Here is a 15,000-nt window from a genome sequence, read left to right as displayed (position 1 = left end):
CTCCTCTTTTATTATACTTTTCCTCTTATTTCTATGTATATCTATCTATCTATCTTTATATATTTTTTTTTACCTATCTATGTTATTCATTCTGGCGTATCAAACCCACTACTAATAGGAGAAAAGATATTTACAGGTGGCAGTCAGAGTACAAAAACACCTATTTATCTATCTATCTACTTATCTACCTATCTATCTGTCTGTCTACTTATCTACCTCTCGTCCCAGTCCGTAAAGTTGTCTAATCTTCTAAAGCTTCCCATTGGCTCACCACCAACAACCTGGCTACTGAAAAAGAGACACGCACACACGACCTATTCCTTGTATAACACGTCTTCCTATCTCTCCAACTGCCTACAGCCACTATCATCCCTTTCTCGAACGTCTCAGAGGCGTTAAACTGACTGCACTAACAACTTGGATACTGACAAGGGAAGACAGACCCAACAGTGGTAGATCCTTTATACAAACATCTATTTGTATCTCTATCCACACAGGTGATCGTAAAGAAAGTACCAGGAAAAAAAGTAAGGAAAAAAAACAATTATGAAAAAAGTTTAAGTGGCATTATTTACCCTTCTAAAAACCGTACCCCATGAATTTCTGTAATATTTCAGAGCATCCAATTGACTGCACTAACAACCTCGTTACGGACAAGAGTAGAGCAAGCCACACAAGCGCCAGTCCCTTTACAGAACTACTATCTATTAATTTATCTATCTATCTGTCCTCCAATAACAGCTTGTCATTTGTGTCCATAAAATGACGTAATACTTTAAAGCTTCCTATTGACACTGCACTCCCAGCCTGATTAACGAGTCTATTTCAGTCATCTACCACTCTGTTTGTGAATTGACTAATGTTGATTCACTCTCTCTCTCTCTCTCTCTCTCTCTCTCTCTCTCTCTCTCTCTCTCTGTGTGTGTGTGTGTGTGTGTGTGTGTGTGTGTGTGTGTGTGTGTGTGTGTGTGTGTGTGTGTGTGTGTGTGTGTGTGTGTGTGTGTGTGTGTGTGTGTGTAGTTGGAACATGTTACTTCTTACTTCTTGTCATAACCTACTCCTTACTTACTAGACCTATAGAATTTCATTAGAACACATACAAAAGACGAGGAGGAGGAGGAGGAGGAGGAGGAGGAGGAGGAGGAGGAGGAGGAGGAGGGAAAGAAGATGAAGGAGTGACAGAACGACGAAGGGAGGAAGGTAGAGACTGGAAATAGAGAGGAAGAGAGGATGGGAGGGAGGGAAGGAGAAAGGGAGGAGGGAAGGAGAAAGGAGGGAGGGAGGGAGAGAAAGAAGAGAGGTAGAGAAGGAGGAAGGGAGAAAAGAGAGGGAAGGAAAATATGAGACCTACTCTTTCCCTACTGAAGACTCTTTTATGGAGCAGAAATTATCTCCAGAAAAAGGAGGAGGAGGAGGAGGAGGAGGAGGAGGAGGAGGAGGAGGAGGAGGAGGAGGAGGAGGAGGAAACCACTACGAAAAGGACGATTTTGTGGCTCATAAGCTTCATTTCTTATTGATCAACAGTGGTGGTGGTGGTGGTGGTGGTCGTGGTGGTGGTGTGATGATAGTGGTAGTAGTGGTGGTGGCGGTGGTGGTGGTGGTGGTGGTGGTGGTGGTATCAACGATTTCGGTAATCCTTTATTGTATTGAATACTAATTTATTTATTTATTCATTTACTTATAGATGTATGTATGTATGTATGTATGTGTATGTATGTATGTACGTATGTATGACTCATTCAGGTATGTACGTATGCATGTATGTAATCCTATGTGAGTATGTACAATAGATGCATATGTGTGTTTCTCCTCTTGACCCAGCTTCTGTCTACCTATCTCCCTACATACCAAATTATATAACTTGTCCATCTATCTATCTATCTATCTATCTATCTATCTATCTATCTCTCTACATTCCAAACTATATAACTTGTCTCTCTCTCTCTACCTATCTATCTATCTATCTATCTATCTACCTATCCATCTGTCATTCTATCTATCTATTTATCCATGTATCCTCTCTCTATCCACCTACCTATCCGTCTGTCTCTCAATCTACATACATTAGTCTATTTCAACTTTCTACCTATACTTTTCCTCTTCTATGTATGTATATTCACCTAACTATGTATCTATCTGTCTATCTATCAGTCTATCTATCTACATTATTCTACTTTACATTTTCTATTTATTCATTTTCTCTTCTGTGTATATTCATCTTTATCAACTTATCTATCTATGAATCGCCACTGGATCTTATCGTCTTATCGTCTCTGGTTCTCAGGTCGTAACGATTACAATACATATTATACCAAAGGAGATTAACAACAACAGCAGCAGCAGCAGCAACAACAACAACAATAACAACAATAACAGTAGCAACAACAACAACAGTTAAAATCTAAACTCTAAAATTTCATCCACCTCATTTCCTTTCTCCTTCTCCTCCCCCTCTTCCTCCTCTTCCTCTTCCTCTCCCTTTACCTCCTCTTCTTCCTCCTCCTCCTCCTCCTCATATAATCATAACAACAACATTACTCAGGTACATTGATATAAACATCCACGTGTGTGTGTGTGTGTGTGTGTGTGTGTGTGTGTGTGTGTGTGTGTGTGTGTGTGTGTGTGTGTGTGTGTGTGTGTGTGTGTGTGTGTGTGTGTGTGTGTGTGTGTGTGTTTGTGGAACCGCAAAACGTTTACGCAGGAACGGGAAACACAAACTGGAGAAGATAAACAATGTAAACGAGAGTATAAATATTGTTTCCGTAACTTAATAAGAAATATAAATAATAGTGAAATTAATTAACCAACGAAAAGCTACACTAAAAATGAACAGCAAAATACCAGTAAACGTGAATAAACGTAGTAAGAATATAATAATGAAAACAGATTGAAATGAGACGAAGTAAAATAAGAAAATGAAGAACCGAATAGAAAAATAAAAGAAATGATAGAAATAAATGGCAAATATAAATATACAAAAAAAAAAAAAACACTCCATGAAATATGACAAATAAAGAAAAGAAAAAAAAAAAATGAGAGAGAAGGAAGGAAAGAAAATAACAAAAAACTATAACAAATAAAAACAAAAACTATTAGAACAATTTTAACTTTTCCTTCACGCAAGACAAAGGATCAGAACAAGACAGCAAACACCAGGAAATCGCTGATAAACAAAGGGAGGCAGCAAACAAGGACAGCTGACGATTCGTACACAAAACACGAAGGTGAACAAGGAGTAATTGGTCAGTGTAGGTGAAATACGGGCAGATATTCAATTCACAGGTACAATATAGGAATAAAAAGCAGATTAACACAGTAATTCCTTCTTAAGAGATGAACTGAACCGGTACAAAGGAAAAATATAAGGACAGCCACTAGAGCTAAATTTATCGATATTTATTTGTTTATCTGAAAGTGATAAGTTGGGTGGATCTCTCTCTCTCTCTCTCTCTCTCTCTCTCTCTCTCTCTCTCTCTCTCTCTCTCTCTCTCTCTCTCTCTCTCTCTCTCTGTTTTCTTCAAATGAGATAGGCAAAAACAAAAGAGCATAAAATCACGAGGCCAAATGAATAAAAACAAATTTTCATTAACCTAACCTAAATTAACCTAATTGAGAAGGTGACTGTCTATTTTTCTGAAGGTGACTGCGTTTCTGAAGGTGGCTATATTTTTCTGAAGGTGACTGTCTATCTTTCTAAAGGTGACTGGGTATATTTTTCTCATTTTCTTTCTTACCTCTCCCTCTTCTAATACACTCGCTCTCCTAATACACTCATCTTGTCTCCTTCGCGCGAAAAGAAAAGAAACATCGTGATACCAGTGAAGTTAAACTGAGCGATAACCTTTCACTCCTTTGTCTGTGAGTGTAAAGTTCAGTGGGCGACTCTTTATTTTTAGTTCCTGTTTCTCTTTTTTTCATCCTTTTCTTTTTCAATCCCTGTCCAGTCTTTCTCACGCGTTTAACGAAAGAAAAACAAAAGTGACAAAACACCTGTGGAATTCGACTGAACGACATCCATTCACTCTTTCTTTGACTGTTTAGTGAGGTTCGATTCTCTCTCCCTCTCCCTCTCCCTCTCCCTCTCCCTCTCTCTCTCTCTCTTTATTTACTATACTATATGGGCTTTCCAGGTGAATTTCCGGGCTAGAGGAGACATCTTATCCGAAAGTCCACCCGTTAGAGAACAGTTGCCCCGAGTAAAGAAGACCATCCTACACCCAAACCGTGACCAGGATTCGAACCCATGCGCTTGGAGACTCCTCGGCCCCCAAAGCGTGCATGGTTCCACTGTATCACGCCCCTTCTCTCTCTCTCTCTCTCTCTCTCTCTCTCTCTCTCTCTCTCTCTCTCTCTCTCTCTCTCTCTCTCTCTCTGGCTGGTCTCCTTCACACGGGTAATAAAAACCAGGTGTACCAAGAGCTGATTGGGCAGGTGAGAGGGAGCGTGAGAACAGGTGATCAACTTACCTGAAGTGGAAGAGCAGCAGGTGGAGGAGGTGGAGGAAGTGGTGGGGGGTGGAGAGCGGCCTCCTACCCCCCCACCTTAGTCGGGCTGCCATTTCCCCTCCGGCCGATCTAATGGGAGGAAAACAAATTATTATAGAAGATTAAAAACTGATATAATTACAGTGTAGAAAAATTAATCATTACGGGAAGAGTAAACACGAGATAAAATCATTATTGGAGAGGGAAAAAATAACATAGATAAAAGCAATTAGCGAGGGAAATAAATATGATAATCAGAAGTGAAAATGATAACAATTCCTGCTTTGAAACCTGGAATAGAATAAAATTACAGGAAAATAAACAATGATTATATTGACAAAATAAAGAAAATGAGATCAAAGTAATTAGTAAGGGAAGTAAATTAGAGATTAGAGGAGAATGCTTTGAAATAGTTACACGAGAAGATAAAAAAGAAAAATAATTGCGGGGATGAAAAATGAATTACGGGAAGATAGAAATAAATAATCAGTCACGGGGAGGAAAGGGAAGGAAAGAATAATGCAAGAGAAATACGACAATCAGCAAAGGAAAGCTAGTTATGAGTGAAAAAGAAACTAAATTGTAACGAAAGAAAAACATGAAATAAAAATAATTCAGAGGGGAAAAATAAATAATCTGGAGAGAAACGAATAATCAAGGAGATACAAAATAATTAGGAAGAGGGGAAAAAGTGCAATTAAGAAAGGAAAAAAATATTAGTGGGGAGAAAAATATAAGACAAGAAAAGGAATATGTAAATTAGCTTAAGATCGTTAAATTCATCTCTCTCTCTCTCTCTCTCTCTCTCTCTCTCTCTCTCTCTCTCTCTCTCTCTCTCAATACCTGACGAGGAAGTAATAATGAGAGGAGGAAGTAATAAGTGCAAAGGAGAAGAATGAGAAAGGAGGTACGGGAGAAATGTAATCATGGAAGAAGGTAATAGAGCAATAAAGGGAAGGTGATTATAGAGGAAGGGATAGATAGTTTTCTGCTTTATTACTTTCTGAACACGGAGGGAAAAGAAACGACCATTTGTTACGAAAACTAAATCGTGGTGAAACATTTATGGTGAGACGAAGACGGAAGAACGATAAAGAAGATAAAAGAAGAGGAAGAAGAAGAAAAAGAAGAGGAAGATGAAGAAAAAGAAACAACAATAAACAAGGACAATAAAAAGATGATGATGATGATGATGATGGTGACTGTGATAATGATAACAAGGATAATGATAACGATGATGACGATGAAGATGATATAGATGATGAATATAATGATGATAATGATTAAGATAATGATGATAATGATGATGAAACACCACCACCACTACCAAACAACAACAACAACAACAGCAACAACAGTAACAAAAACAACAAACAAAACAGTGCGTACAGAATACAAATGAAAACAAAAAAAAGAAAAACAAATAACCAACCAGAAAAATCTTTACCGAGATCAAAACCACAACACACACACACACACACACACACACACACACACACACACACACACACACACGGACAATAACGTCCTCACAAAAGGCAGTGCAGCAAATTGCATGAAAGCAGCGGGCGTTTGGCAGAGTAATACCTCCAAGCAAGATCGGAACGAAAATATCTTGTTTTCTCAACAGCTTTTCCAAAGATTCCGAGGCTCAGAGGAGAGAAAAAACCAAAGCCACACAGAGAGAGAGAGAGAGAGAGAGAGAGAGAGAGAGAGAGAGAGAGAGAGAGAGAGAGAGAGAGAGAGAGAGAATAGATGAGGGGACGAAAGTACGTAAAACAACAACAGGAGCAGCAACAACAACAACAATGGCGACAACAACTACAACAACAATGACAGCAACAACGTGACATATCCACATGTTCCCTGACACGCTTCATAACTCCTGCTGGCTGTTGTACTGCTGCAGCCTCAGTGACAGGAGCCGCCTGGCATGTTCACCCACAGTTTGCATCTACAGGATTGCTTACCTTATTGGCAAAGAGACAGGCGCTACACTCAGACCCCTTGCTGTCCTACACACTACAGTTGCCTCTACCTGTTCCTACTAATCAACATCGCACAGTCACGTCACGCCTCCACAGTCACGGAACATTCATTAAGGCGCTGCAGCAGTGAAACAGACACGAGGTTAGTTTAAATTAGATTAGGTCAGGTTGAACTCCGCGTCGCATTACTAGTGAAGCAAGCACATCCTGTCACGAGAGTCACCTCTGCGTCACTACATCTCTAAAATTCTGACGCGTTTTTTGACTAGCACGTTACATTTTTTCCCTCGTGACAAGCGTGGAATTTACATATACATTTTATCTATTTTCATACGCATTTTTCATTACGAATATAATAATTTCTGCTATATGGATGGCTGAACAATGTGGCAACCCTCCCTGCTCTTGTCAGCCTTTTGTTTCGGCTCCACTCATCTGTGTAGCGGTGCAGGTGGCGGAATGACACGGCTTGCTGTAGATGCCTACCCTCCATCTCCCTTCCCTTACACCTGCCCACCATGTATATTACTGAACAAAACACGTAATTAGAGAGAGAGAGAGAGAGAGAGAGAGAGAGAGAGAGAGAGAGAGAGAGAGAGAGAGAGAGAGAGAGAGAGAGAGAGAGAGAGAGAGAGAGAGAGGTCGGACCCTAACCACCACCTCGGACTAGCAGGCCTCGCTCACTACCATCCCTCACCATGGTACAGCCAGCTTGCCCCGCCGCCAACTAAAGGTCGTCTCTAGCAACGTCCGTGGTCTCCGGACTAACCTTGCAGACTTATACCACAACTGTGTGCAACGACACAATGCAGACGTTGTTGTGGTGACAGAGACATGGCTGAACAGTGAGGTGGAGCCCACGTATGGCAGGATGCAGGGCTTCACCCACTGGGTGAGGAGGGACCGACAGGAGCGAACAGGAGGTGGAGTGGCTGTCTGCTTCAAGGAAGGAATGCAGGCCCAGCTACTCGACATAGACACGCCTCCACTGATGGAGATGATGTACTTCCGAGTAACGCTGGCAGACCGCTCAGCCCTCCTGCTGTGTGCCCTGTATCGCCCCCCGCGACAAGGGCCTGACTCACTCCTGTACCTGACTGAGACTTTAGACAACCTGATGATGGCACACAGCTGCAGCCACGTGCTGATTGTGGGGGATCTCAATCACCACCTGGAAAGAGACGCCTACGAGAATCTCCTGGAGGTGCAGGGTCTGACAGATCATGTCACCTTCCCACACATGAACGAGGAGGGACATTAGACCCTGTCATCTCAGACTACCAGGAGGACAAGCTTCAGTGTCATCAGCTGGGGCTCGTGGGCAGCTCTGATCATCACGCTGTACTGACACAGCTGGAAGTGGGCGTGGCTCAGGACGAGGCCACCACCCGCACCATCTGGCTGTGGAACAAAGCAGACTGGGCTTCCCTGCGCCGCGACCTGACCCACACCCCATGGGCCACTCTGCTACAGGGAGGAGCAGAGAGTGAAGCACTTGCACTCACCTCTCACCTTCTCGCCCTCCAGAGACGCCACGTCCCACACAGGGAATACACCACCAGACCGACGGATCAGCCATGGTTTGGCTACCGTTGCCGTGTTGCTGCTGAGGCAAAGTATGCTGCCTGGCTCCGCTACAAGAGGAACCCGACTCGGCGCAACAAGGACTTGCATAGGGCTGCATGCAGGAGGATGGTGGTAACCAGCAAGTGGGCCTTAAAAAAGTGGGAGGAAAGCCTGCGCCGGAAACTGTGTGGCACTGGCGTAGGAAACAAAACTTGGTGGTCTCTTGTTAAGGACAAACAGGAACTGGCCACCAAGAATCCATCCCTCCCTCAGCAAGCAGGACGGTACTGTCGCCACCAGCAGTAAGGAGAGGGCACAGTTGCTGGCTTCCTTGTTTGCTGGAAAAATGAAGGTGGGGAATCCACAGCAGCCACCGCCTCAGCTGGTCCAGCAATGTGAGAAGACTGTCACCATGGTGGAGGTGACGCATCAGCAGGTGAAGCGATTATTGCGGGGCTGGACACACAGAAAGCCACCGGCCCTGATGACATCAGCCCGCACCTGCTGAAGCGATGCTCCCAGGAACTGGCTGCCCCTCTCACCCAAGTCTTCACAACTTGTGTACGGGAAAACGTCTGGCCTTCAGTGTGGAAGGAGGCTCGAGTAGTTCCGTACACAAAAAGCTCCAGGACGGACCCAAAAAACTACAGACCCATATCCCTGTTGTCAGTGGTGGGTAAAGTGTTTGAGAGGGTCGTGGCAGAGGTGGTGTGTAGCCATCTCAAGGACAATGCCCTCCTCTCAGACCAACAGTTTGGGTTCAGACCTGGAAGGTCAACCTCCGACCTAATGATGCTTCTCACCAGGCAGTGGCAGGACGCCCTCGACGACGGCAAGGACACTATAGTGGTTGCTTTGGACATAGCTGGAGCTTTTGATAAAGTATGGCACAACGGATTACTAGAAAAGCTTCGTGCTAAAGGCATCCAGGGTGGCTTGCTACGACTCCTGGGAAATTACCTGCAGGACAGAAGCCTCAAGGTGGTTGTCAACGGGCAAACATCTGAGTCCCTGCCTGTGGAGGCATCAGTGCCACAGGGTTCAATTCTTGGCCCACTCCTGTGGAATATCTACGTGGATGATCTTCTCCAGCTACTGCCAGGAGTCAAGGCCTATGCTGATGACTGCACCCTCTCCTATACCTATCCACGCCAGGACAGTGGGCGGGCTGCTGAGGCCATCAATCAGCAGCTACGAGTGATAGAGGAGTGGGGTGCTCGCTGGCAAGTGACATTCGCGCCGGAGAAGACACAGGCAATGGTTGTCTCTCGGTCCCCAGCCGCCATGGCAGCAATGGCAGGAAAGTTGTCTTTTGGCGCTGCTGCTCTCCCACTCAAGATGACGTCAAGATACTTGGAGTGGAGGTGGATCGAGGGCTGAGGTTTGACAGCCATGTCAAACCATTGCCAAGAAAGCCTCTCACAGGATCTCCGCTCTCAGAAGGATCGCCAGTTTCCTCGACAGGAAGGGAGACTGCTGCTGTACAAGGCACAGGTGCGGCCCCACCTTGAGTACGCAGCTCTCTCCTGGATGTCCTGTGCCGCCACACACAGAAGGAGACTGGACAGCATCCAACGCCGCGCCATACGGCTAGTAGATGCTGCAATACCACCTCACCCAGAGCCTGAGCGTCCCTTGATTCACTGGAACACCGCAGAGATGTGGCGGCGATCGTAGTGTTCCATAAGGCACAGGTGCAAAGAGTGCCACATCTGGCAGGGCTGCGTCATCCTCTGAGAGTCACCGCACGGAGCACGAGAACGGTGCTCAATGGTGGTGACGCCGTAGAGGTGCCGCGATCCCACGGGTGTCAGCATCAACGCACCTTCGCAGGACGCGTCTCCAGGATGTGGAACTTGTTCACGGCCGCGGTGCCTCACGTCCAGGAGATGAACACACACAGTGTCAAACTGATGGCACATAAGTGGAGACAGACACTGCCAACTCCTCTGACACTCTTTGTGACGTGACACTCAGTGTAGTGCAGTGCGTGAATAGTGCTAGTGAAGTGAAAGAACAGTGCTCCATTTACATGCTGACCATCTTGTATATTATCTATTTTTAAGTCTTGTAAATATTGTAGAGAAATAGATTGTAGTACCCTTAGAATAGGTAGCACACGACAGTGCGCCTTTGGGTACATGTTCTTCTGTATAAATTATGTTTAAATAAAAAAAAAAAAAAAAGAGAGAGAGAGAGAGAGAGAGAGAGAGAGAGAGAGAGAGAGAGAGAGAGAGAGAGAGAGAGAGAGAGAGAGAGTGGCAGGGGTTGGGGAGTTGGTGGCAGGGTCAAGGTGGGAAGAGGAGAGTAAAGGAGAAAGGGGTTGGGGAGTTGGTGGCAGGGTCAAGGTGGGAAGAGGAGAGTAAAGGAGAAAAGGGGTAAGGAGAGCTCGAAAGAGAGTGGGTGGCAGGGGGTTGTGGGTGACATGGGGGAGCAGTGGGGGCAGTGGCAGGGGTTGGGGGAGTTGGTGGCAGGGTCAAGGTGGGAAGAGGGGAGTAAAGGAGAAAAGAGGTAAGAAAAGCTTGAAACAGAACTAACATCTGACTTCAACTTACAAAAAAAAAAAAAAACAAGGAAGTAAATAAATGAATAGATTAATAAATAAGAGGTAACAAATGGCGCAAGGAAATTATACTGTGTCACGAACAATAAAATGAATAAATAAAAGAATAAATGGAGAAATAAATAAATCGATAATAGCAAGAATAATAATAGTAACAACAACAACAACAACAACAACAACAACAACAACAACAACAACAATAATAATAATAATAATAAGAATAATAACAATTTCATTACGAGAAATCAAATTCCATCACCACATTATCATCATCATCATCATCATCACCTCATAAGCATCAGGTTTCAGTTACCCAGTTACCTTCATCATCATTAGGCATCATCATTCGTCTTCCTGCACTTCATCACCATCAATCATCATCACTCCCACCTGTGCATTCTTTCAGTCACCACCACCTCCAGTTATAACCATCACCATCATCATTAAGTCCTCAACACCATCATCATCACCACCACCATAATCAACTCTACAGTCTACACCACCATTAGCACCACCTACACTACAACCATCATAAACACCACCACCACCACCACCACCACCATCATCATCATCATCATCATCATTAATTAGAAAAAAAAAATGAAACTGGAAGGAGGATCACACCTGTTCAACTTTGCTCATTAGCGTTCAACTTCTCGCATCTCACCTGGCGTTAAGTATTACAGGTGCAGGGGTCGCCAGGTGTGTGGGGGGGGAGGTGGGGTGATTACAGGTAAGTGGTATGTTCATCTGTATGTCTAGGGGTCAGGGGAGGTGTGTGTGTGTGTGTGTGTGTGTGTGTGTGTGTGTGTGTGTGTGTGTGTGTGTGTGTGTGTGTGTGTGTGTGTGTGTGTGTGTGTGTGTGTGTGTGTGTGTGTGTGTGTGATATTGCGGTCGTTATCGTTATTTTTTTTCCTTTGTAGAAGTGGCTGTTATCTCTCTCTCTCTCTCTCTCTCTCTCTCTCTCTCTCTCTCTCTCTCTCTCTCTCTCTCTCTCTCTCTCTCTCTCCGACATCTTTTCCTCTCACTACTATTATCACCATGGCATTATATTTTTATTTTCCCACAAGTTATGCAAGTTTGAAAAGGAAAATTTTGTTCGCAAACTTATTCTACTCTTCCCCTCCCCGTATCCTCTCTCTCTCTCTCTCTCTCTCTCTCTCTCTCTCTCTCTCTCTCTCTCTCTCTCTCTCTCTCTCTCTCTCTCTTAATATACCTTGACCATTAACGACCTGTTCACACACACACACACACACACACACACACACACACACACACACACACACACACACACACACACAGTGTTATGTAGACTTTTCTTTCCAAACTTCATGAGCAAATACCATGGAAGTGTGTGTGTGTGTGTGTGTGTGTGTGTGTGTGTGTGTGTGTGTGTGTGTGTGTGTGTGTGTGTGTGTGTGTGTGTGTGTGTGTGTGTGTGTGTGTGTGTGTGTGTGTGTGTGTGTGTGTGTGTGTGGGTCTAACGAAGCAATTATATACGAATAGAAACACACACACAAAAAAAAGGGCAAGAAAAAAAAAAGTTAAATGTCCCACGCGTTCGTTCCTGAGACAAAGAACGGGTCCAGTTTTGCAGAAGTAAGTGTATTTATAGCGCGAGATTCTTGGGAGTGTATTAAGCGCATTAGAAACAGTTCCGGTGATATTAATTCTTTTTAAGTCCAAGAATAAATCAAAGGCAAATACGATGAAAAACAACTCACTGCACCTGACGTGACTTTTAATTAGATTACAGTAGGAATAACTCGAACGGTGAAAAAACAGGAATGAGGGATGGAAAAAACAGGAAGAAATGAACAGAGAGAGAGAGAGAGAGAGAGAGAGAGAGAGAGAGAGAGAGAGAGAGAGAGAGAGAGAGAGAGAGAGAGAGAGAGAGAGAGAGAGAGAGAGAGAGAGACACACACACACACACACACACACACACACACACACACACACACACACACACATAGAATAAAAAAAAAAGGAATAAAGAACAAAAGCAGAAATATATCAATAAGTGTGTGTGTGTGTGTGTGTGTGTGTGTGTGTGTGTGTGTGTGTGTGTGTGTGTGTGTGTGTGTGTGTGTGTGTGTGTGTGTGTGTGTGTGTGTGTGTGTGTGTGTGTGTGTGTGTGTGTGTGTGTGTGTGTGTGTGTGTGTGTGTGTGATGGAGTGTGTGAGTCAAGGCCAGATGGAGGTGAGGAGATGAAGGAGAGGAGGAGGAGAGAGAGAGAGAGAGAGAGAGAGAGAGAGAGAGTGAGAGAGAGAGAGAGAGAGAGAGAGAGAGAGAGAGAGAGAGAGAGAGAGAGAGAGAGAGAGAGAGAGAGAGAGAGAGAGAGAGAGAGAGAGAGAGAGAGAGAGAGAGAGAGAGAGAGAGAGAGAGAGAGAGAGAGAGACTGGAGAGGTGAGAGGGGAGGTGCGTGTCTGCTGCCTCAGAGAAAATGACACGCAAAGGACACGGTGGTGGTGGTGGTGGAGATCGACCTTAAAACGACAATAATCGATTCACACACACACACACACACACACACACTGATATGTTTTGCATACGTAAGTCCTTCTCCTTCGTCTTCATTTTCTATTATTTTTTTTTCGTTTCTTTACTATTTCTTCATTGTTATCATTATTGTTGTTGTTATTACTATTTTTATTATTATTACTATTATCATTATTATTACTAATTTTATTATTATTATTATTATTATTATTATTATTATTATTATTATCATTATTACTATTGTTGTTGTTGCTGTTGTTATTATTTTTCAATTATTAATGATCTTTTACTACCACTACTATTACTACTACTACTACTACTACTACTACTACTACTACTACTACTACTACTACTACTACTACTGTAATACCTTAATGGAAAAAAGCAATACTCGCAGTAACTTCTGGTAGCCTTTGAGATTTTGGAGAGAGAGAGAGAGAGAGAGAGAGAGAGAGAGAGAGAGAGAGAGAGAGAGAGAGAGAGAGAGAGAGAGAGAGAGAGAGAGAGAGAGAGAGAGAGAGAGAGAGAGAGAGAGAGAGAGAGAGAGAGAGAGAGAGACCATTATGGAGAGAGAGAGAGAGAGAGAGAGAGAGAGAGAGAGAGAGAGAGAGAGAGAGAGAGAGAGAGAGAGAGAGAGAGAGAGAGAGAGAGAGAGAGAGAGAGAGAGAGAGAGAGAGAGAGAGAGAGAGAGAGTGCCTATAAACGGATCCGCTGGTCAACAATAACAGCCACAACAACTACAACAGCAGCAGGAGCATTAGCAACCACAACAGCAGCAGTGGTAAGAGCAACAAGAGATGTCCCCACGCAGCACTAGCCAGGATTTGGGACCATATTCGGAGACATCTCTGCGCCGCGCCTCCACTACATTCACGAGGCTCTGGTTTACCTCTTCACTTCCATGACGCGTTTCCATATTCACGCTAGTTACTATCTGGCGATTTTACACAGCTTCAGAAACTCATGTCGGGGATTAAAATAGTGAAGACTGTGGCCATCAATCATCTGACCTCCGTAGACCGTTCATAATGTAAGTAAAATGGTCTAATGGTACCCCAAAACTCAGTGTAAAAATGCGTTCCAATACTGGAGTTAAGAGTACGCTGATTTTTGTGGGTGATTATATAGTTCTAGTGACAGATTAACATTGCTACATTATCAACAGGCAAACACTCTCGAGAACCATGTAAATCATCTCTGTGACTTTGGAAGACAGTCGCTGTGAGAGTACAGCGTTTCAGAATACAGGCCTTGAACCCATGCTCTAGGAACCCCACAGCCTCAAGAGCAAGAAAGCGAATGTACCCACCGTGAGGAATAAATACTTAGAATATTTGAGAAGCGTGTAGTGACAGCAGTGTCGCGCAATGGTGATCGTGATAACGCTCTTCATTTTTGGCGACTGGCACTTCATTGGATCTTTATCAATATCAATAAATTTCGTTGCCCTTGCCCAATATCGATCTTACTTAAACAAAAAAGCCCCTTGCGAACATACTGAAAGAGGCAAGCATGTCTGACCAGCGCAGTGATATGCCTTCCACGTGATTGTGTGTTCCTAGCCCAAAAATATAAGATACATGTAGCAAGGGTTAGCTCTCAGATGGGTGACAGGGATGGAGTTCATGTTGGGCTGCCATAAACATTCAATAGTGTAGGAAATAATATTTTTTTATGCTTTTACAAATGGTAACATGTTGAGAGAGAGAGAGAGAGAGAGAGAGAGAGAGAGAGAGAGAGAGAGAGAGAGAGAGAGAGAGAGAGAGAGAGAGAGAGAGAGAGAGAGAGAGAGAGAGAGAGAGAGATCCATTTGTATATTGCACCCTCTACCTGTATAACCTTTCACCTCCTGGGTATACACGTTAGGTTCACGTAATGATCTTGTCTGTTTCCCGTGACC

General features: G+C 43.8%; 1 protein-coding gene across 3 annotated transcripts in view; it reads right to left on the bottom strand.

Annotated features, from left to right (window-relative positions):
- LOC123502681 (glycine receptor subunit alpha-4-like) overlaps positions 1 to 15,000 on the bottom strand; it is a 174,742-nt gene that overhangs the window by 108,572 nt on the left and 51,170 nt on the right. For all 3 annotated transcript variants that reach the window (XM_045251855.1, XM_045251857.1, XM_045251856.1), the window contains exon 3: positions 4,467 to 4,574. In XM_045251855.1, the coding sequence (XP_045107790.1) occupies positions 4,467 to 4,558 (92 nt within the window). In that variant the 5' untranslated portion in view covers positions 4,559 to 4,574. The remainder of the gene's footprint in view (positions 1 to 4,466; positions 4,575 to 15,000) is intronic.

The sequence above is a fragment of the Portunus trituberculatus genome, chromosome 12, assembly GCF_017591435.1.
Source record: "Portunus trituberculatus isolate SZX2019 chromosome 12, ASM1759143v1, whole genome shotgun sequence".
Taxonomy (NCBI): Eukaryota; Metazoa; Arthropoda; class Malacostraca; order Decapoda; family Portunidae; genus Portunus; species Portunus trituberculatus.
This window is presented reverse-complemented; position numbering and strand designations above follow the sequence as displayed.